The following is a 21,402-nucleotide window of genomic DNA, read 5'->3' on the forward strand; positions in this document are numbered from 1 at the left end:
GCAGGCAAGCTGGAGCCTATCCCAGCTGACTACGGGCGAAAGGCGGGGTACACCCTGGACAAGTCGCCAGGTCATCACAGGGCTGACACATAGACACAGACAACCATTCACATTCACACCTATGGTCAATTTAGAGTCACCAGTTAACCTAACCTGCATGTCTTTGGACTGTGGGGGAAACCGGAGCACCCGGAGGAAACCCACGCGGACACGGGGAGAACATGCAAACTCCACACAGAGAGGCCCTCGCCGGCCACGGGCTCGAACCCGGACCTTCTTGCTGTGAGGCGACAGCGCTAACCACTACACCACCGTGCTGCCCCTACCTGATTAAATTTTGGGGGTAATTGGGTCAAGGTCACTGGAAAGGTCAACCTTTCGGTCAAAATAACATATATTTTCCATTATAACTCAAACGGTTGTCGATAGATAAATGCTTACTATTATGAGCATATAGGAACTCCTATATGGCCTTTCATTTGGCACCATGATCTTTGATCTTGAAAGGTCAAACTCAAGGTCACGGATTTTCAGAGGGCTATAACTTAAATGGTTGATGGTAGATATTTACCCTTATCAACTTATAGGAAGTGCCATATGAGTTTTCATTTGGCACCATGACATTTGACGTTGAATGACTCTGAAATGTCAAACTCAAGGTCGTGGATTTTCATAGGACTATAACCTGACAGCTGATGATTGAGAAATATTACCATTATCAATGTATAGGTATAAAACAAGTGCTGCCGGGCGAGGTTTGTTTTGCCTGGCAACACTTATTTACATATGTGCAAACCTGTTGGAATGAACTAAATGAGCTTTTATTCAATCCACATTCACTGGATATGAGCAGTCGTGCACTCTGATTGGCTACTCTACTACTAGGTTATCAGCTCATATACCTATTAATCTGTGGTTGGTTGAAGAGAGCAACTGGACTTGCTTGAAGATTCCTGAAAACGTTTCGCCCCTCATCCTAAAGGCTTCCTCAGTTCTGTCTGACTAATAGGGAGTATCCAGTATTTATCCTCTCATGGATCATCATAGAATCCGAATCAGAATGCTGATGGCTGCATTGTAGGTGGCTGATAAAAGATGTCATAGACACCCACCTCTGTTCAATGATTGTCATCCCAGGTTGACAAAAATGAACGATCCTCTCTGGCTAAGATGTCTGCATTCTGATTCGGATTCTATGATGATCCATGAGAGGATAAATACTGGATACTCCCTATTAGTCAGACAGAACTGAGGATGCCTTTAGGATGAGGGGTGAAACGTTTTCAAGAATCTTCAAGCAAGTCCAGTTGCTCTCTTCAACCAACCACAGATTACTATGTACCTGGATGACTGAGATTCTTCACAGATACAGCTCATATACCGTGAGTAGAGAAAAACACAATGGCGGAACGTGTTGCTGGACCAACCGAGGACGAAATAAAAACTCTACTCAAACCCCCCCCCAAAAAAAAATACAAAAAAGCAACAAAATATGGAATAAAAGTATTTGATGATATGGCTGTGCCAATAGACGAGGCCATCGTCCATCGACGATGGTGGTCATCCATCACGATGGAGAGCCACCATCGTGATACCACGCCCCCTCCTGTCATAAACATGCATATACGGTATCATCTGGGCCTATTTAACCTAAAAAGTTAGTTTTTTGTTAGTTTAGTTAGTTAGTTTTGTTTAATATATAAATATATTATATAACATATAATTATAAATACATAATTATATAAATCATTATAAAGTAATATCCTATTACCGCTTGTTCACGTAGGCTATGGTGCAGGGACATGCTAGTGAACATAACATGTGGTTACACAAATACAGTATGCTACTAATAATAAATTTTGACTTCATTTTTTTAGCCTACACTATACTTTTAATGTAAAATTTGTCATGTTGTTCAAACAAATAGCCACTATTAACGACTTCAGTCGGGAAATATTGCACCCCAAACGGCAGTGAAGCGCAGACTTCGGCAGAAGTCAAATAACTTTAATCTGGTAAATAGGCCTACTTTCAGACACAAAATGGTCCACTCTAAGCCATAATGTCAAACCAAATGGAAGAATGAAGGTGATTCTGACAAATGTAAAGACAGTAAAAAAACAATATTCAATCATGATTTTAAAAGCTGGTGCAATAATTCAAACACTAATAAATTGGAAAAATTAGCGCGTTCAAGTGCGCACTAAAGGCCGAAACGCATCTTCAATTGATATGGTGTAAATAAACAATGAGTAATAGCTTAAGTGTAGTTTCTTCTCATGATTTGAATACTAGTCTTTCATTGTTAGAGCTGATTAATATCTTACCGTGATCAGTGAGTGCTCGGGGAGGTTCATTTCCACCTGCGCTTTGCGCAGCTCATTTCTCCGAAGCCAGCTGTGCGCAAACGCAGTGTTGACTGCTCGGCAAACTCCAAACGCTCGGTCTGTACTGGCCCTCTGTTGCGCAAGCGAGTTGGTTATGGCCAGGTTCAAATTGTGCCCAAAACAACTTAACCACGGCCATTTCAATTGCCTGATGGCTGCGACAATATTCGCCCCGTTGTTATGCAGGCGATCTTTTTCTCCTCAATTTTCCATTCGGCAAGTGTCTCGCGCAATGCGCCTTCTAAATTGTCCGCATGAAACTCGTGTGCAGGCATTTGGACTGCATTGCCCACTCTCGGTCCACATAATGTACGGTAACTGACATGTAGGACATCATGTTGCAGCTGGACCACATATCCGTTGTCAAGGCCAAATATTCCACATCACCTAGCGCTTTTTTCTTTACGTGCCAAAGCCTCGGATGAGTATCTAATACTTTTAATAATAAAAATAATAATAATATATTTAATAACGTGGTATTAAAATCCCCCGCCCACGATATGATCGTCCATCACGATGTTTGCACTGTAAACATTGTCGATGCCAATTAAGGGGACATCGCACAGCCCTATTTGATGATAAGGACATTTTTCAGTTTCTTTGCCCATCTGTTCATGAACAGCTTTTTTTTGTTTGTTTGTTTTTTTGTTTCGATCGGGCACCACCTGAACCGATGATCATATCAGCTTTTCTTTGGCTAATCGGACACAAAGTACACTACCGTTCAAAAGTTTGGGGTCACCCAGACAATTTTGTGTTTTCCATGAAAAGTCACACTTTTATTTCCCACCATAAGTTGTAAAATGAATAGAAAATATAGTCGAGACATTTTTCTGGCCATTTTGAGCATTTAATCGACCCCACAAATGTGATGCTCCAGAAACTCAATCTGCTCAAAGGAAGGTCAGTTTTATAGCTTCTCTAAAGAGCTCAACTGTTTTCAGCTGTGCTAACATGATTGTACAAGGGTTTTCTAATCATCCATTAGCCTTCTGAGGCAATGAGCAAACACATTGTACCATTAGAACACTGGAGTGAGAGTTGCTGGAAATGGGCCTCTATGGAGCACTTGCATGTGTCGTCACAGCCGATCCAGATTGTGACAGACTCCGTCTTGTCGGTCAAACGCCATATTCCTCCTTCTACTTCTGCTTTTACTTCTACCTTTTCTTCTGGAAAACCCTACTATATACAATTCTACTACAACGGCTGCGGCTACAAGCTCTCCCTACCTGTGCACATTTTTTTAATGTTTTTTGTGTGCATTTTTGCGTGTTGTTCGTCTGTACCGGACTTCAATATCCACTACAACCGTATGGACTTACTGGACATTGGTTTCCAGCAGAAAATGACGGTTTGTAGCGATTTCCATCGCATGCACAACATTCCGGACAAGATAGCGAGACCAGCGGGGTCTCCGTGGATTGTTATCGGAAGCAAAGCGAAGGAGGCGGCGTTGGGAAAGGAAGCAAAAGCGAGGCTGCAGAGCCGGCCTGTTGACTAAGCTCAGAAAACAGCCACTCAAACCTCCACTGCTAAGCCTCTCTCTCTCCAACGCCAGATCCATGTAAACAAGACGGACGATTTGGAATTACAGCTGGAATTACCTTATTCTATTCTATAATTGGCTGGTCAGTGCTATACTCAATACTTAAGTGACTTACCCAGCCAATGAGGATTCTTGTTTACAAGATGCCACATCTGAGTCACTGACAAATCCTGAATTTCTGTAAAGATAACTGTCCAGAGATTTATAGGCACGCAGTGCTTCACCACTGAACAGCGAGGGAAAGTTAATGAGGTAATTATATACGTCTGGGTATTCTGCTGGCAGTTCAAAATCCGGTCGTGAAAACTCCGTCCGGTAAGCCATAAGGGTCACAAATCTGTAGATCGTTTTAGACATATATCTAGTTATCTGTTCATTAGAAAAATGAGCCGTGTAGTCCGTCGGTTGAAATTGATCCATTCTGTACACGAGTGCAGCAGTATTCAGCGGTGTTTTTGACCGACAAGATGGCGGTTGTGTACTTTCCGGTCACGTGACTGCAAGATCTCTATACACCTATAGAGCTATTGCACCAAAAACCAGACATTTGTAGCTACAGTGGTGCTTGAAAGTTTGTGAACCCTTTAGAATTTTCTATATTTCTGCATAAATATGACCCAAAACATCATCAGATTTTCACACAAGTCCTAAAAGTAGATAAAGAGAACCCAGTTAAACAAATGAGACAAAAATATTATACTTGGTCATTTATTTATTGAGGAAAATGATCCAATATTACATATCTGTGAGTGGCAAAAGTATATGAACATCTAGGATTAGCAGTTCATTTGAAGGTGGAATTCGAGTCAGGTGTTTTCAATCAATGGGATGACAATCAGGTGTGAGTGGACACCCTGTTTTAAAGAACAGGGATCTATCAGAGTCTAATCTTCACAACATGTTTGTGGAAGTGTATCATGGCACGAACAATAGAGATTTCTGAGGACCTCAGAAAAAGCGTTGTTGATGCTCATCAGGCTGGAAAAGGTTACAAAAGCATCTCTAAAGAGTCTGAACTCCACCAATCCACAGTCAGACAGACTGTGTACAAATGGAGGAAATTCAAGACCACTGTTACCCTCCCCAGGAGTGGTCGACCAACAAAGATCACTCCAAGAGCAAGGCGTGTAATAGTTGGCGAGGTCACAAAGGACCCCAGGGTAACTTCTAAGCAACTGAAGGCCTCTCTCACATTGGCTAATGTTAATGTTCATGAGTCCACCATCAGGAGAACACTGAACAACAATGGTGTGCGTGGCAGGGTTGCAAGGAGAAAGCCACTGCTCTCCAAAAAGAACATTGCTGCTCGTCTGCAGTTTGCTAAAGATCACTTGGACAAGCCAGAAGGCTATTGGAAAAATGTTTTGTGGATGGATGAGACCAAAATAGAACTTTTTGGTTTAAATGAGAAGCGTTATGTTTGGAGAAAGGAAAACACTGCATTCCAGCATAAGAACCTTATCCCATCTGTGAAACATGGTGGTGGTTGTATCATGGTTTGGGCCCGTTTTGCTGCATCTGGGCCAGGACGGCTTGCTATCATTGATGGAACAATGAATTCTGAATTATACCAGTGAACTCTAAAGGAAAATGTCAGGACATCTGTCCATGAACTGAATCTCAAGAGAAGGTGGGTCATGCAGCAAGACAACGACCCTAAGCACACAAGTTGTTCTACCAAAGAATGGTTAAAGAAGAATAAAGTTAATGTTTTGGAATGGCCAAGTCAAAGTCCTGACCTTAATCCGATCGAAATGTTGTGGAAGGACCTGAAGCGAGCAGTTCATGTGAGGAAACCCACCAACATCCCAGAGCTGAAACTGTTCTGTACGGAGGAATGGGCTAAAATTCCTCCAAGCCGGTGTGCAGGACTGATCAACAGTTACCGGAAATGTTTAGTTGCAGTTATTGCTGCAGAAGGGGGTCACACCAGATACTGAAAGCAAAGGTTCACATACTTTTGCCACTCTCAGATGTGTAATATTGGATCATTTTCCTCAATAAATAAATGACCGAGTATAATATTTTTGTCTCATTTGTTTAACTGGGTTCTCTTTATCTACTTTTAGCACTTGTGTGAAAATCTGATGATGTTTTAGGTCCTATTTATGCAGAAATATAGAAAATTCTAAAGGGTTCACAAACTTTCAAGCACCACTGTAGAATAGTCATTTACCACATTAGCAATGTATAGAGTGTATTTCTGATTAGTTTAAAGTGATCTTCATTGAAAAGAACAGTGCTTTTCTTTCAAAAATAAGGAAATTTCAAAGTGACCCCAAACTTTTGAACGGTAGTGTACACCACCACTCTTGCTGGAGCAGTTAGGGGTTAGCTGCCTTGCTCAAGGGCACTTCAGCCAGTCCTGCTGGTCCAGGGAATCGAACCAGTTTCCTTTTGGTCCCAAAGCTGCTTCTCTAACCATTAGGCCATGGCTTTCCTTCATGAACAGCACTGTCTGTAACTGTCTCAATAAACACTTACCAGAATAACTATAGGCGTGTTTCTGCTTTCAGACAAGCTTTCAATCGACTGTCCATTTCATCTTATTATAGGCAATCAAAGCATTTTTTGCCCATTTCATACATTGCCACAGTCAGAATTTAAGGCCAGAAGAGGGTGTGTGACACCAGCAGACACAATAATGAGTAATAAATAAGCTATGATTGGGTGACAGTGGGCCTGGTGTTTGCATGTTCTCCCCATGCCTGCATGAGTTTCCCCTGGGAGCTCCAATTTCCTCCCACACTCCAAAGTCATGTGGATTAGGTCAACTGGCTACTCTAAATTGCCCATAAGTGTGAATGCGAGTGTGAAAGGTTGTTCATCTCTGTGTTCGCCCTGCGATAGACTGGCGACCTGCTCAGGGTGTACCCCGCCTCTCACCCGTAGTCAGCTAGGATTTGCTCTAACTTCTATCTCAACCCTGACAGATAAGTGGTATAGATGATCGATGGAGGGATGGGTGACCGCGATGAGGAAATGTGGTCAGGGCATTAATGCAGGGTAAATGGGTAAAAACTCTGAAGGTTTCAAAAGAGTTTATTTTTAACAGCAAGATATTTTTCCAGACTCTGATGTTTTTATATTTCTGGTAAGTAATTTCCATACATACACTTTCTTGGGTTTGTTGGAACAGAGTGTTTTGGCACACTGTTGAAGCAGTTGGTGAACGACCTCACCGATCCAGAGAACACAACGTGCGCTGAGGTCAGCCTGCTGCGGCCGCTGTGCCACACCCTGGACCTTTCTTTGCTGGGTCCAGCTCTACATGACATGGACCAGTGCTACATCGAGGAGCAGGTTAGCCTCTGACCAATAGCAATGTCAGGCATAAAAACACATTATCCATTTCATATTAATGATTCTTTGTTAATTTAGAGTACAGTCCCATTCCTGAGATACACTTGCACCAAGTCAGTTTGCAGCAATACTTGTATTGTATGCATGATTATGTACATTATAAGTATTTTGCGTGTGTGTGTGGGGGGGGGGTCACCCAGAGAATATTGGAATTTTAAATTATAAATATTGGCTCAAATTCCAGCTTTAATCTGAGGGTATTTATGAGGGTCCTTCAGAAAGTTCTTGGCCTCACCTGGAAACCAGGGGCGTAACTCCCATTTTGGGGTGTAACTGTATACTATAAAGCCTTATATCATTGTCCACAAAAACTCAACTGAAAGAAGCACTCTCAGAAAAAAGGAAAAGAATACATCGAGCTGACATGCTGTTGCTCCAGGATAATGCGCCCGTCCACACAGCACAGGTAACAGTGGCAGAATCAGCCAAATGTGGCTTTGAACTGTTGCACACCATTCACCTTACTCACTCGACCTGGCACCGTCTGACTTCTATCTGTTTCCCAAACTGAAATCCTACTTGCGTGGTCGCCATTTTTCAGAGTGATGATGAAGTCATCCATGTTGTTGTTGAGGATCTGGAGGCTCAAGATGTGACCACCTTCGACGAAGGGATAGCAAAGCTTGGACATCAGTAGACCAAGTGCATTGAAGTTAAAGGAACAGTCCACCGTACTTCCATAATGAAATATGCTCTCATCTGAATTGAGACGAGCTGCTCTTGTACTAGAAGGCGTACTAACACCTTCTGCGTGCTTCGGCAGCGCATTGATATCTGAGCTCCATATCAATGCGCTGCCGAAGCGCGCAGAAGGTGTTAGTACGCCTGTCATTATAGTGCGGACTTTCCATAGCATAGAAAATCGCCACGTTTCAATTTGTGTAACTGAACTTGTTTCATGTCACTGGTCATATAAACCTATGTAAACAGGAAAAACGCGGAAGAGTTTGGTCGCATCTAACTACAGCCCCAAAAAATACCATTGGCCATACTGAGCCTAGCTACATTGCTAACAGGAGTGACAGCGCGTCTGACTGACTGGGAGGTCGCGCCAAGCTCGGAGAGGTACGGAGCAGCTCGTCTCAATTCAGATAAGAGCATATTTCATTATGGAAGTACGGTGGACTGTTCCTTTAAAGGTAGACTGCCTTTCAGATTTTTCAAGTGTAGGTCATAAAAATAATTTTCCCTGGTGCTCAATTATTTTTGTTTAGTGGACTGAAAGCTACTGAATTCCAATCACAGGCTTGCAATTTTATTAGTTTTTTTTTTTTTTAAATAGAACAATTAATGAATTTAGGGCTACGTGGCCCTAAATTCTCCGCTATTTTTTTCCTGCTTCACCGTGACCTGGTTCAAGATACTACGTCATGCATCCCATGGTTGGCTTTCCCTGTTCGCACAAGCTATTGTGGGATACAAATTTGAAACAGGAGAGAAAAATGGAGGATGTGAGTGTGTGAATGAAACATGAAAGACCGACTACAGTAACGGAAAGCGAGAAGAAAAGACGTTATGTTGTGAAGGAAAGGAAATGCAGGAGCAAACTAATAAATATCGGCGGTCAGCGAGCACCTCGGTGTGATCAGCACTACGTTCAGACTGCAACCTGAAACGACCCATATCCGATTTGTTGTGAAATCCGATTTTTTTTTTAGGCTGTTCACATTACCAGTTATATGAGACTTGTATGCGATCTCCAATATGAACGGAAAACGACCCAAAAGTGTCCCGCATGTGCAAATTGACACGTAATAAGCACATCTACGTAATACGTAAACACAAAAAAAGCGCACTCCAAGTTTAATGATTTCTTTTTTTGTTTGTTTGTTTAATTATCTGGTTAGTGTTAAAGTGTGAGGTCTCGTGTGTGTTTTTGTTTCTGAACTGTGAAATGAAAGCGTGTAGCCTGGTAACGAGGGTTGACTCCTAAATGTGTCTCTAATTTCTATATAAGTGCACTACATGTTACTAGGAAGTAATGGATTTTTAAACTCTCTATAGTGCACTCGAGCTTCAGTAGGCAGTCATTTGGGATACGGCCGCTGTATTACCAAACTCTTAATTCAGGCTTAATAATTTGCACATATTTATTTCGTTATATTAATAAACTTTTTCTACATTTTTATAAATATTTATTTAGATTGTTTATAGCCAGCTGAATTCTGCAACTTCTCTCAGCGCTGGCTCAAGGTGCAGAAACACCAGTGCAGTTTGCTATGGAGATGAGGCGAGACCTGGCGATGTGGTTTTTGTGGCGGTGGCGGAACTCGCACAATAATCTGATTAATGTGGGCAGCAGAATAATGAGACCGAAGGTGTCAAATTACTGGAAATTTCCAGAACAATTTTATAATCTTGTAATACAGGATGGTTTCAGTTATAAATCAGTTATAGAAACTGTTTTATTTAATCAGGCTAACAGATCAACATCCAGGTCCCTACCAAATCCACCATTAGCTTGATCAATTCTATAAAAGTCTATTTAAATTCTGAAAACTGTACAAATGTTGTTGTTTTCCACCAAAGAGGCGGGATTAGCCAACGCAGAATAGTGACGTTTGTCTCTTGTTGATGACGTGTAGGTCGCATGAATGCGACCTGTCCGGTCAGCCTGCAGTCACATGTGAAAACATCGGATATGCATCAGATTTAGGACCACATATCCAAGCAGCCTGGGTCGCATGTGAAAAAATCGGATCTGTGTCGTTCAGATTGTCAATAACAAATCGGATACAGGTCGCATATGGGCAAAAAAATCGGATATGGGTCGTTTCAGGGTGCAGTCTGAACGTAGTCCAGCTGTTCATTTAGTGACAGAATGATGGAACTGTCAGTGCACGGTCAAGGTAAACCTGTAGATGGCAGTAAAGCAACACTGTGGATGCCAGCTGCTGTAAAACCCAAAAGGAGAAGGTAAACCTGCTCATGTTCACACGGACTTCTTCTGTCTGCTTGACTGCACAAAGCGAGCGATTTCCTGCACATTATTTACTCAGGAATCCTCTCAAATTAAATAACTTCCCATCCACAGAATGGCCTGTTTTTGTTTCTCTTTTTTAGATGATCTTATAGAAATAAACATATCACAGTGACCAAATTTTAGAGAGAACTAAACTTCACCGATTTTATGAAATGGAAAGGCAGTCTAGCTTTAAAGGAGTCTCTGTAGAAAAATAATCCAAGAACACACTTTCTCCTGTGACACTTTGTGGGTGAGGCTGAGAACCTTTTGAAGTCCCCTCATACTGTATATCCAGTTTGGTTGAGCAGTGTAGGAATTATACCACGTTTTTATTTGGGGGTCCCCCTCCCTTTTTAAAGAATCAGTAGTAATTGAACAATTGACTGTTCTGCTTCTCCATGGCTGGGTATGTGTTATTCCCTCATTATTTCACTTACAGTTAAGCAGAAAAAAGGTGTAGAGTTGATTTCGAGTGTGACCTTTTGCATTTGGAATTTGTTGCTGTTATCTCTCAATATAAAGCCCGCAGATGCCCCTTTTCCACCAAAGCAGTTCCAGGGCTGGTTTGGGGCCAGTGCTTAGTTTGGAACCGGGTTTTCTGTTTCCACTGACAAAGTGGCTCTGGGGCCAGAAAAACCGGTTCCAGGCTAGCACCAACTCTCTGCTGGGCCAGAGGAAAGAACCGCTTACGTCAGCGGGGGGGGGGGCGGAGTTGTTAAGACCAACAACAATAACAAGACCGTGAAAGATCGCCATTTTTAAGCGACGAGAAGCAGCAGCTGTACAAACGCGAAGTCGGCCATTATTATTATTGTTGTTGTTGCTGCTGCTTCTTCCATGTTTTTGCTTTGATATTCGTGCCAAGGTTTATGCAAACGTAGCGACGTAGCTGATGTATACTGTTAGGACTTGGACTGTTTTGGCCTCTAGAGGCCGCTGTTATTTCCTTTTCGTGTCATATTTATTTTGGCCTCTAGAGGCCGCCACTGTTCCTGTGTTTTGTGTTTTTTTTTTTTGTTAATTGCCTGTTAGTCCTAATTATCTTCACCTGTGTCCTTAATTAGTTTGTGTATTTATACCCCTGAGTTCAGTCCTCTTGTCACGGAGTCTTTATGCTGTTATGTTTATCTCCAGTTTCCTTTGTACTGTGTTTTGTGGATCTTCTGAGCTTTTGCATTTTTGCCTTTTTCTTTTTGAATTATACTCTTTGTTTTTGTTTTTGTTTTTTGCCCTGGATTGTATATAGTGTACATAGTATAAATAAACCTTTTGTTACTTTTTCTACTTCCGCCTCACGCCTCTGCATTTGAGTCATTCCCCTGGTGGCCTAGTGGGGGTTTGCTGGATCATCACACCAACGAACCAGGTTCGAATCCCAGTTAAACCCTAACAGAAAGACTCCGTCATGACCGACTCAGCAGAGGCTGCTTCAACTGTCTACCCGGCCAACCTTCAGGGAATTATGGCAGCGTTGACACGCTTCGGAGCGACCATGGACGCTCATGGACGTACGCTCACCAGCCAACGTGAGGCCCTTGCTCGCCACGAGGAACTGCTTCAGCAAATTGGGAAAACCCTGGCACAGCTGACATCTCTGCCTGCATCTCCTGCTCCTGATCCAGCTCCTGATCCAGTTCCTGCTCCTGATCCAGCTCCCACTCCTGATCCAGCTCCCACTCCTGCTCCAGTGCCTCCTGCCATGCTGCCTTCTTCACCTCGCGAACCCAGCCTTCCTGCACCACAGAGGTATGACGGCAAGCACAGTGAGTGCCGAGAGTTCCTTATCCAGTGTCAACTCACCTTTGAGCTTCAGCCTACCACCTACACTACGGATCGCCGCAAGATTGCCTTTGTGATCACCTTATTAGCTGGTAAGGCGCGAGCCTGGGCTACTGCTATCTGGCAAAGACAGGGACCTGAGTGCTTTGATTTCCAGCTGTTTTCTGAAGAGATGCTTCGGGTCTTCGATCAGACAGACATCAGTACCGACGCAGCCCGAAAGCTCATGTCCATCCGGCAAGGAGGAAGCGTCGCAGATTATGCCATCTCGTTCCGAACACTCGCAGCAGTAAGTGGATGGAACGAGACTGCCCTGGTGTCAGCCTTCCACCATGGTCTGTCTGACCCCATCAAGGACGGTCTGGCCTCTATTGGATGCCCAAGTGACCTCGAAACCCTCATCTCACATGCTATTCGTCTGGACAACAGGATGAGAGAACGCCACCAAGCCTTGAGCCCCCCCAGCCTCCCTACCTCTACCTGGAGACCGTCTACCTCCTTCAGTGACTGTCCAGAACCCATGCAAGTGGGTCGTACTCGCCTCTCCGCATCTGAGAGGGAGCGCAGAAGGAGGGACAAGTGCTGCATCTACTGTGGCAAGCCTGGTCACTTCCGAGCATCATGTCCCGAACTCTTGGGAAAAGGACCGCCCCGTCCAGCCGAGGGAGGGTTGTGACGGGGCCTACCCTCTCTCCCGGACTCCCTGGCCAAGGAATCTACATCCCGGTCTCCATCTCCTGGGGTGAGTCTGTCCACTCTTGTCAAGCTTTGATAGACTCAGGGGCGGCTGGGAACTTTATGGATATTCACTTCGCCCAAAGCATCAATATACCTACTGCACCTCTTGAAGTCCCTCTGTCTGTGTCTGCCCTCGATGGCCAAGCGTTAGGTGATGGAAGAGTCACTCAAGTTACTTCTCCAGTCTTCCTCCAGTCTCAAGGTCACAAGGAAGAAATATTCCTGCACCTGATTCCTTCACCTGAGTTCCCAGTTATTCTAGGCCTTCCTTGGCTTACTCGCCACAACCCTCGCATAGACTGGGTAACAAGCCAGGTTGTGGAATGGGGCCCTGCATGCCATGCCTCTTGTTTGCTCTCTAGCTCTCCTGTGTCTCCTGCCGAGCCCCCTGATCTCACCGAGTTATCTCAAGTTCCCACAGAGTACTGGGATCTCAAGGAGGTATTCAGCAAGAGCAGGGCCGCCGTTCTTCCTCCGCACCGGGCCTACGACTGTGCCATCGACTTGCTCCCTGGGACTACCCCTCCTCGTGGCAGACTGTTTTCCCTCTCTCAGCCAGAACGCAAGGCTATGGAGGAATACCTCAAAGACGCCCTGGTCTCTGGGTTCATTCGACCCTCCACCTCACCTGCTGGTGCCGGCTTCTTCTTTGTCGGCAAGAAGGATGGGGGGCTTCGACCATGTATTGACTACAGGGGCCTGAACAAGATCACTGTGCGCAACCGATATCCCCTTCCGCTGATGTCCACTGCTTTCGACCTGCTCCAAGGCGCCACCGTCTTCACCAAGTTGGACCTACGGAACGCATACCACCTCATCCGTATCCGACAGGGAGACGAGTGGAAGACTGCCTTTAACACCCCGTCTGGGCACTACGAATACCAGGTGATGCCCTTCGGACTCACCAACGCACCAGCTGTTTTTCAGGCCCTAATCAACGACGTCTTAAGGGACATGATTAACCTGTACGTCTTTGTCTACCTCGATGACATCCTTATCTTTTCCAAGACCATGCAGGAGCACCGCCACCATGTCCGCCAGGTTCTCCAGAGGCTGCTACAGAACAATCTGTTCGCCAAGGCCCAGAAATGCGAATTTCATGTTCCCGAGGTCTCCTTTCTGGGATTTATTGTACGGACAGGCCAACTCCAAATGGACCCTGCCAAGACCCTGGCCGTCCGGGACTGGCCTACTCCCAAGTCCGTTAAGGAGGTTCAGCGGTTCTTAGGATTCGCTAACTTCTACCGCAAGTTCATCAGGAACTTCAGTTCTGTGGCAGCACCCATGTCAGACCTCACCAAAGGGACAGGTGGATCTTATGGCTGGTCTCCTCAGGCAGAAAAGGCGTTCAAAGACCTCAAGGCCCGCTTCTGCACGGCACCCATTCTGGTCCTCCCGGACACCTCCCAACCAATTCATCGTGGAGGTGGACGCCTCGGACAGTGGTGTCGGCGCGGTACTCTCTCAACGTTCGGAAGGAAAGCTGCACCCCTGCGCTTACTTCTCCCACCGCCTGAGTCCTGCGGAGTCCCGGTACGATGTGGGGGATCGAGAACTGCTAGCGGTCAAACTGGCCCTTGAGGAGTGGAGGCACTGGCTGGAGGGAGCGCAACATCCATTCCTGGTTTGGACTGACCACAAGAACCTGGAGTACCTCCAGCAAGCCAAGAGCCTGAACCCTCGACAGGCTAGGTGGGCCCTGTTTTTCAGTCGGTTTGACTTCACCCTCTCGTACCGTCCCGGCTCCAAGAACACCAAACCTGACGCACTGTCCAGGCTGTTCTCTGCCACTAACAGGGAGAATGAAGTCGGGCCTATTATCCCGGTGTCCCGGATTGTGGCCCCTGTCCGCTGGGGTATTGAGGAGGCTGTTCGACGAGCCCAACGCCAGGACCCCGGTCCTGGGACGGGGCCACCGGGCCTCTTGTACGTCCCACATCAAGCCCGGGCCAAGGTTCTCCAGTGGGGTCACTCTTCCCCTCTCACCGCCCACCCGGGAGCTCGGAGGACCCTGGACTTCCTGAAAAGACGCTTCTGGTGGCCTAACATGGAGCAGGAAGTAAGGTCATTTGTCCTGTCCTGTGAGGTTTGCACCAGAACCAAGAACCCACGACAGCGTCCCCAGGGTCTCCTGCATCCTCTGACCATTCCCCGGCGTCCCTGGTCCCACGTGGCAGTCGACTTCATCACGGGTCTCCCTGAGTCACAAGGTAACATGGTCATTTTGGTCATTGTTGACAGATTCTCCAAGGCCTGCCGCTTCATACCTCTGTGCAAACTCCCCTCTGCTCTTGAAACAGCGAAACTTATATTTAATCATGTCTTCCGAGTCTTTGGTCTTCCACAGGACATCGTCTCAGACCGAGGGCCCCAGTTCTCCTCCCGAGTGTGGCACGGGTTCTGCAAGGTCATCGGAGCCACTGCCAGCCTCTCCTCTGGGTTTCACCCACAGTCCAATGGTCAGACGGAGAGGCTCAACCAGGACCTGGAAACCACCCTGCGAGGCCTGGCTATGGATAACCAGACATCGTGGAGCACCTGGCTGCCATGGGCAGAGTACGCCCACAACACCCTGCAGTCATCGGCCACCAAGCTGTCGCCATTCCAGTGCCAATTCGGGTTCCAGCCACCTCTGTTCCCGGACCAGGAGGAGGACGCGGGGGTGCCCTCGGTCAACCAATATGTGAGACGGTGTCGCAAGACCTGGAGCAAGGTCAGGAAGACCCTCATACAGACCTCCAGAACCAACCAGACTCAGGCCAACCGCCATAGAAGACCTGCACACACTTTCCGCCCTGGGCAGCGGGTTTGGCTGTCCACTAAGGACCTTCCGCTGCGGGTGGAGAACCGCAAGCTTGCTCCTCGCTACATTGGCCCCTTCAAGGTGGTGCGCAGGGTGAACCCTGTCTCCTACCGGCTCCAGTTGCCCCGGACTCTGAGGATCAACCCCACTTTCCATGTTTCCCTGTTGCGGCCTGTACTGACGTCTACGTATGCCCCTGCCCCTAGGAACCCCCCACCCCCCCGCATCTTCCAGGGGCAGACTGTGTTCACTGTGCATCGCCTGCTTGACTCCCGCCGGGTCCGCAGCGGGTTGCAATATCTGGTGGACTGGGAGGGCTATGGTCCTGAGGAGCGCTGCTGGGTTCCTGCTCGGGATGTCCTGGATAAAGAACTGTGTCGGGACTTCCATTCGGCCCATCCGGATCGCCCTGGGAACGTCAGGAGACGCTCCTAGAGGGGGGGGGTCCTGTTAGGACTTGGACTGTTTTGGCCTCTAGAGGCCGCTGTTATTTCCTTTTCGTGTCATATTTATTTTGGCCTCTAGAGGCCGCCACTGTTCCTGTGTTTTGTGTTTTTTTTTTTTTTGTTAATTGCCTGTTAGTCCTAATTATCTTCACCTGTGTCCTTAATTAGTTTGTGTATTTATACCCCTGAGTTCAGTCCTCTTGTCACGGAGTCTTTGTGCTGTTATGTTTATCTCCAGTTTCCTTTGTACTGTGTTTTGTGGATCTTCTGAGCTTTTGCATTTTTGCCTTTTTCTTTTTGAATTATACTCTTTTTTTTTTTTTTTTTTGCCCTGGATTGTATATAGTGTACATAGTATAAATAAACCTTTTGTTACTTTTTCTACTTCCGCCTCACGCCTCTGCATTTGAGTCATTCCCCTGGTGGCCTAGTGGGGGTTTGCTGGATCATCACACCAACGAACCAGGTTCGAATCCCAGTTAAACCCTAACAGTATACAGCGACATAACTGACGTATACAGTGACGTAATGACGTATACAGAGACGTAATGACTTGGCTTCCCTTAGCACCGCGAGGTATGGAAAAGCAAACTGGTTCTCAGCTGGCTCGCGAGTTGAACGAGTTGTGAACCAGCACTGGCACCAAACCAGCCCTGGAACTGATTTGGTGGAAAAGGGGTAAGAGCTGTCTTTCCAGTGAAGCAAGCTGTCATTAGGTCATTGGATAGCAAAAACATTAAATATGGCCAAATCAACTACTTGGTACATTTGGTAAGCTTATGGACACTAAAAGGACAGAAAGACCAGCTAAACTCAACTACTGACAACTGATGACAGAAGAGTTCTTACACTGGCATAGAAAAACTCTGAATAGTTGACCAGATCAGGAACGTGCTGCAGGAAGGTGGAATATCTTTTGTTGACTTTGGGAGAATTTGCTTGCTTTGCTAGTAGACTTTTGCTTGCAGATAGAGCTGTAAAATTAACTTCAAGCTACACTTATTGTAATAACATCCGACAGTTGTGCAGCACAAATGTGCAGAATAACGTTTGAAATGAGCTCCAAGATTTTTCAGTTTTTAGGATGACGTTAATTTTTATCCCCCGCTGGCCGAAAGGCCCGAAGAGGGATTATGTCATGGCGATGTCCGTCTGCCCGTCCGTCCGTCCTGGGAAGCTTCTGAAATCAACTCCTCTCTCAATTTTTGGAGGAATTTCACGAAACTTGGCAAAAGGCTTTGTTATATGTCGGTACTACTCATATTGTTATTTCGTTAAATTCAGTCACATTTTACCGGAGTTATGGCATAGTTGCCAGCGGGGGATATTGTGCTCTCCGAGCACTCTTGTTAAAGACCTAAAATGAGATTTGGCCAAAATTGTGTTTCTTTCAGAGGTGCCAGCAACAATCGCCTAGCCATTGCATTTCCCATTTTTGTTCCCTTACTTATCTACTTTAGACCAAATCACAAATCAAATCTGCCTGGCAGAAAAGGCAGGTCACAAGCGGAAAAGAAAGACGCACGTTTTTCTGTTGTAGTGCTTTGTGAGAACTTGCAACATACAAGTTTAGATGAAATATGACCTGAGAATTCACGAGCCTTGGTTTTGTGAGCCGAGAGAAAAACAAGACAGGATTGTAGTCTATTTGGTTGGTTTAAAAAAAAAAAAAAAAAATGGAAGAGACTCATCGCTGTGTGATAAACTATTGTAGATGAAGTACAATCTTCTTAATTGCGTTTTAATCATTTTAATACTTTATAATGCCTGTAACTGCATTGATTTGAACTTGTACTAAAGAATGTTTATGGTTATCGTTCTGTGAGTTTCTTCTATCCCTAGCTGCGGTTTAACTGTGTGTCCTTTCGCAGCTCCATGGAGGCAGGATTGGAGGAGGAGCATTAGAGTATGACCCTTTTACCATATGTGATAAATCTCAGGAGGCACCTACACCCCTTCCCCCAGCCGATGCTCTCATCATTCGTTCAGTCCAGCTGTTTGGAGTAATTTTTCTCCATCTGGCAGCCCATCAGAGGTGAATTATAACCATCATTCCATGTTTTCCTGAAATTAAATTGAGCTGACTGAATTTCCTGGCGATTTTCTTATCTGTGGTTGCATGTCCTACTTAGCATTTTTGTACACATGATAGAGCTCTAGCTTATTACCAAGAGTTGGCTCTGAAAGTAAGGCAGAGAATCTGCACTGAACTGGTTCAACATTCCCCAAGGCAAGCCAAATTTAGCTAATTAAAGTTATCCTAAACATTTTAATAGTGTCATGTGCTTCTGTTTGAAATTACTGCAAGTGGCAGTTACTATCGGGCTGCGTAGGATCCACTGTCTTCTGTAAATATTATTGGTTGAAAGACATTGGAAATGAATAAAAAGAGTCGATTTTGTCAAGTGTATTCTAGGTTTAAAAGAAATGTTTGGTTTGAATTACTGGGGCCTTGGTCACTGATGCCCAATTTACACTACCCAGGGTTCTCCACGAGGGGTTTTAGAGGTGCGGTCCGCCCCCCCTTTCTGTGATTCCCGCCCCTGTTTAATTTCTGCCGCCCCTTTACAAGAGGAAGAGACGTCCCTTTGTTTTCTTTGTGACAGATAGCCTTTCTCTGTTGGAGTACCGACAACACCCGAGTGTGAAACTCAGCCCATGTTTACATTAGACCGTATCAGCGGATCATCAGATTAACGTTTTTAAAACGATTAGCGTGCACACAGCAACACCAATACACGGATACGCTCGGCTCCGCAGGCATCCTGCGCTCCAAATCACTCCGCCCTGAACAGCGAGTGCCCTCTGGAGGGTGCGCACTCCGGCCCTGCGCAGCTCACACAGTGCGCGAGTGAAGTGCACAAGCTGTGATTCGGGACTGAGCCGCTGTGTGTGTGATCCCAGCGCATATCACTTACCACTTGCAAGTGGAAGGATGGCAAGCCTAAAGACCATCATAACTACACAATGGGCAGTATTTGCATCAGTATTTGCAGTATTTTCATACTTTTATACTCTTTAATAAAAGGTAATACAAGGCGGAAGTCCGCGCCGTTTTTCAGCAGTCGCGTCACATGACCGACGCCAGCTAGAGCTCAGCACAGCGTATCCGCGTATCTCAATGTTTACACAGCACCGGAGCTGACACGATCTGGATTGAATACGTGGACCCTGGCGGATTCCCGTTTCCCGGCGTTTCCAGGCGGTTTAATGTAAACGGACAGTGCCTCCGCGAAGAAAACGAGACAGATACGGTCTAATGTAAACTTGGCCTCATTTACCAGCAATTAGTTGAGTCAGTCTGACGATTATAGTCTAAGAAAAGTGTTTCACACTTCGTCGTTTTTGACACATTGTTCTTGCGCCAGGAGATAACATGCCTTTATAATAACGTGTGAATCGACACCAAGTTCGAGATAACTGATTGTTATTGTCGGCAGAGAAATAAAGGATAAAAACAAAAAGTTCAAAGTTGGTGCGGCAAGCGTGATATTGCCTATAAAACCGTGAGGATATAACCTAGCTGTCAGTGTTGCTGTAGCTCTTGAAGTGCGTACACACTGTCGAAATGTCTCTCGAGCGATACGGTTTTATGAATGAGTTTAAATTACAATGTCATTTTTTCTTTTTTATCTTCTTAGACTGTTAACTGGTGAACATGGATGGAGCAGTGTAAATATAGCCATGGAGCAGTGTAAATATAGTTAAAACAACATCTTTTCAATGTACTTTACTCTCTAAAAAAAAAATTATTTTTTCCAGTGGTGCCTGCAATTACATTTCCATTTCAAACAATGTCAGCTTTTGTGGAGCAGTGTGAATATAGTTAATACAAAAACTTTTCTGTTCTTTTTTTTGTAGTTTGCAAAATAAAATATTTTTTCCAGTTCCATTTCAAACAATGTGTCTGAATATGATGTGTAAGTGTGTAATGTTTGATGTATGATATGTTTTGTATCAGTCCAATTGATTCCTCTATTCTAAATGATTACTATTTGAGAGTATTTTATGCAAATTTTATGCAAATGACATATGTAAATTTGTTTCAAGGTCATCCGATTGACCCCCATCCCCCTATATTTTCAATCCGTGGAGAACCCTGCTACTGTTCAAAAGTTTGGGGTCACCCAGACAATTTTGTGTTTTCCATGAAAAGTCACACTTTTATTTCCCACCATAAGTTGTAAAATGAATAGAAAATATAGTCGAGACATTTTTCTGGCCATTTTGAGCATTTAATCGACCCCACAAATGTGATGCTCCAGAAAGTCAATCTGCTCAAAGGAAGGTCAGTTTTATAGCTTCTCTAAAGAGCTCAACTGTTTTCAGCTGTGCTAACATGATTGTACAAGGGTTTTCTAATCATCCATTAGCCTTCTGAGGCAATGAGCAAACACATTGTACCATTAGAACACTGGAGTGAGAGTTGCTGGAAATGGGCATCTATACACCTATGGAGATATTGCACCAAAAACCAGACATTTGCAGCTAGAATAGCCATTTACCACATTAGCAATGTATAGAGTGTATTTCTGATTAGTTTAAAGTGATCTTCATTGAAAAGAACAGTGCTTTTCTTTCAAAAATAAGGAAATTTCAAAGTGACCCCAAACTTTTGAACGGTAGTGTACATTGTTTTCCCCATTTACAAGAACGGGGATTTATTCATGCTGGTGAAGGCTTCGGGCTGGGATTAGTCTTGCTAGTGTGCGAGACAGTTGTACTCCAGTAGCACTCAACCACCTCTAATCTCAGAACGCAGATCCTGGAGCAGTTCTGCGAGTGTGTGAGGCAGCTGAAGGGCACTCGGCAACAGATCGTCCAAATCCATGTTACAGCTGCTTTTTGCAACAGTCTGAAGGTAAACCAGCAACACCAACATAGGACATCTCTTGGATTTAATTTCACACACGATATCCTCCTGTCCTTTCTTATCGTTGATGCTTTTTTTTTTTTCTTTTTAGGTTATATTCCTGAAATACTACATCACTGGCGATGTTCTACAGGGTGTTCTAAAAAATTTTGATATTATTTGAGATGTAAATATCCCAGAAACTACACAGTCTAGGCAAATGAAACCGAACAGGCATAATGTTGAGCAGTATAAGATTTATTCCTCAAAATTTGAATAAGAAATTCAAAAGGTATGTGGAGTCCATGAACAATTTCACAAATGTTCAATATGTGCGCCGCCTGTGACGCACACAGCCTTCCTCTTTGAACTTTTTGTGGCGTGTCCAAATCTGCATTGCAGTCGGTGCATTTTTAGAGAATTCTCTCATAAATGCACGCTGCAGTCTTGTTCGACTGGGTTCGAGCGTACTCTAACACACAAAACGCCTTTGCTTTTCCACTGAATGGCATTTCTATAC

The 21,402-nt window shown here is 44.9% G+C and overlaps 1 protein-coding gene across 4 annotated transcripts in view; it reads left to right on the forward strand.

Annotated features, from left to right (window-relative positions):
• heatr5a (HEAT repeat containing 5a) overlaps window positions 1-21,402 on the forward strand; it is a 175,946-nt gene that overhangs the window by 62,798 nt on the left and 91,746 nt on the right. For all 4 annotated transcript variants that reach the window (XM_060933915.1, XM_060933916.1, XM_060933913.1 and 1 more), the window contains exons 15-17: window positions 7,076-7,239; window positions 17,902-18,065; window positions 20,786-20,891. In XM_060933915.1, the coding sequence (XP_060789898.1) occupies window positions 7,076-7,239; window positions 17,902-18,065; window positions 20,786-20,891 (434 nt within the window). The remainder of the gene's footprint in view (window positions 1-7,075; window positions 7,240-17,901; window positions 18,066-20,785; window positions 20,892-21,402) is intronic.

This window comes from Neoarius graeffei, chromosome 11 (genome assembly GCF_027579695.1).
Source record: "Neoarius graeffei isolate fNeoGra1 chromosome 11, fNeoGra1.pri, whole genome shotgun sequence".
Classification (NCBI taxonomy): Eukaryota; Metazoa; Chordata; class Actinopteri; order Siluriformes; family Ariidae; genus Neoarius; species Neoarius graeffei.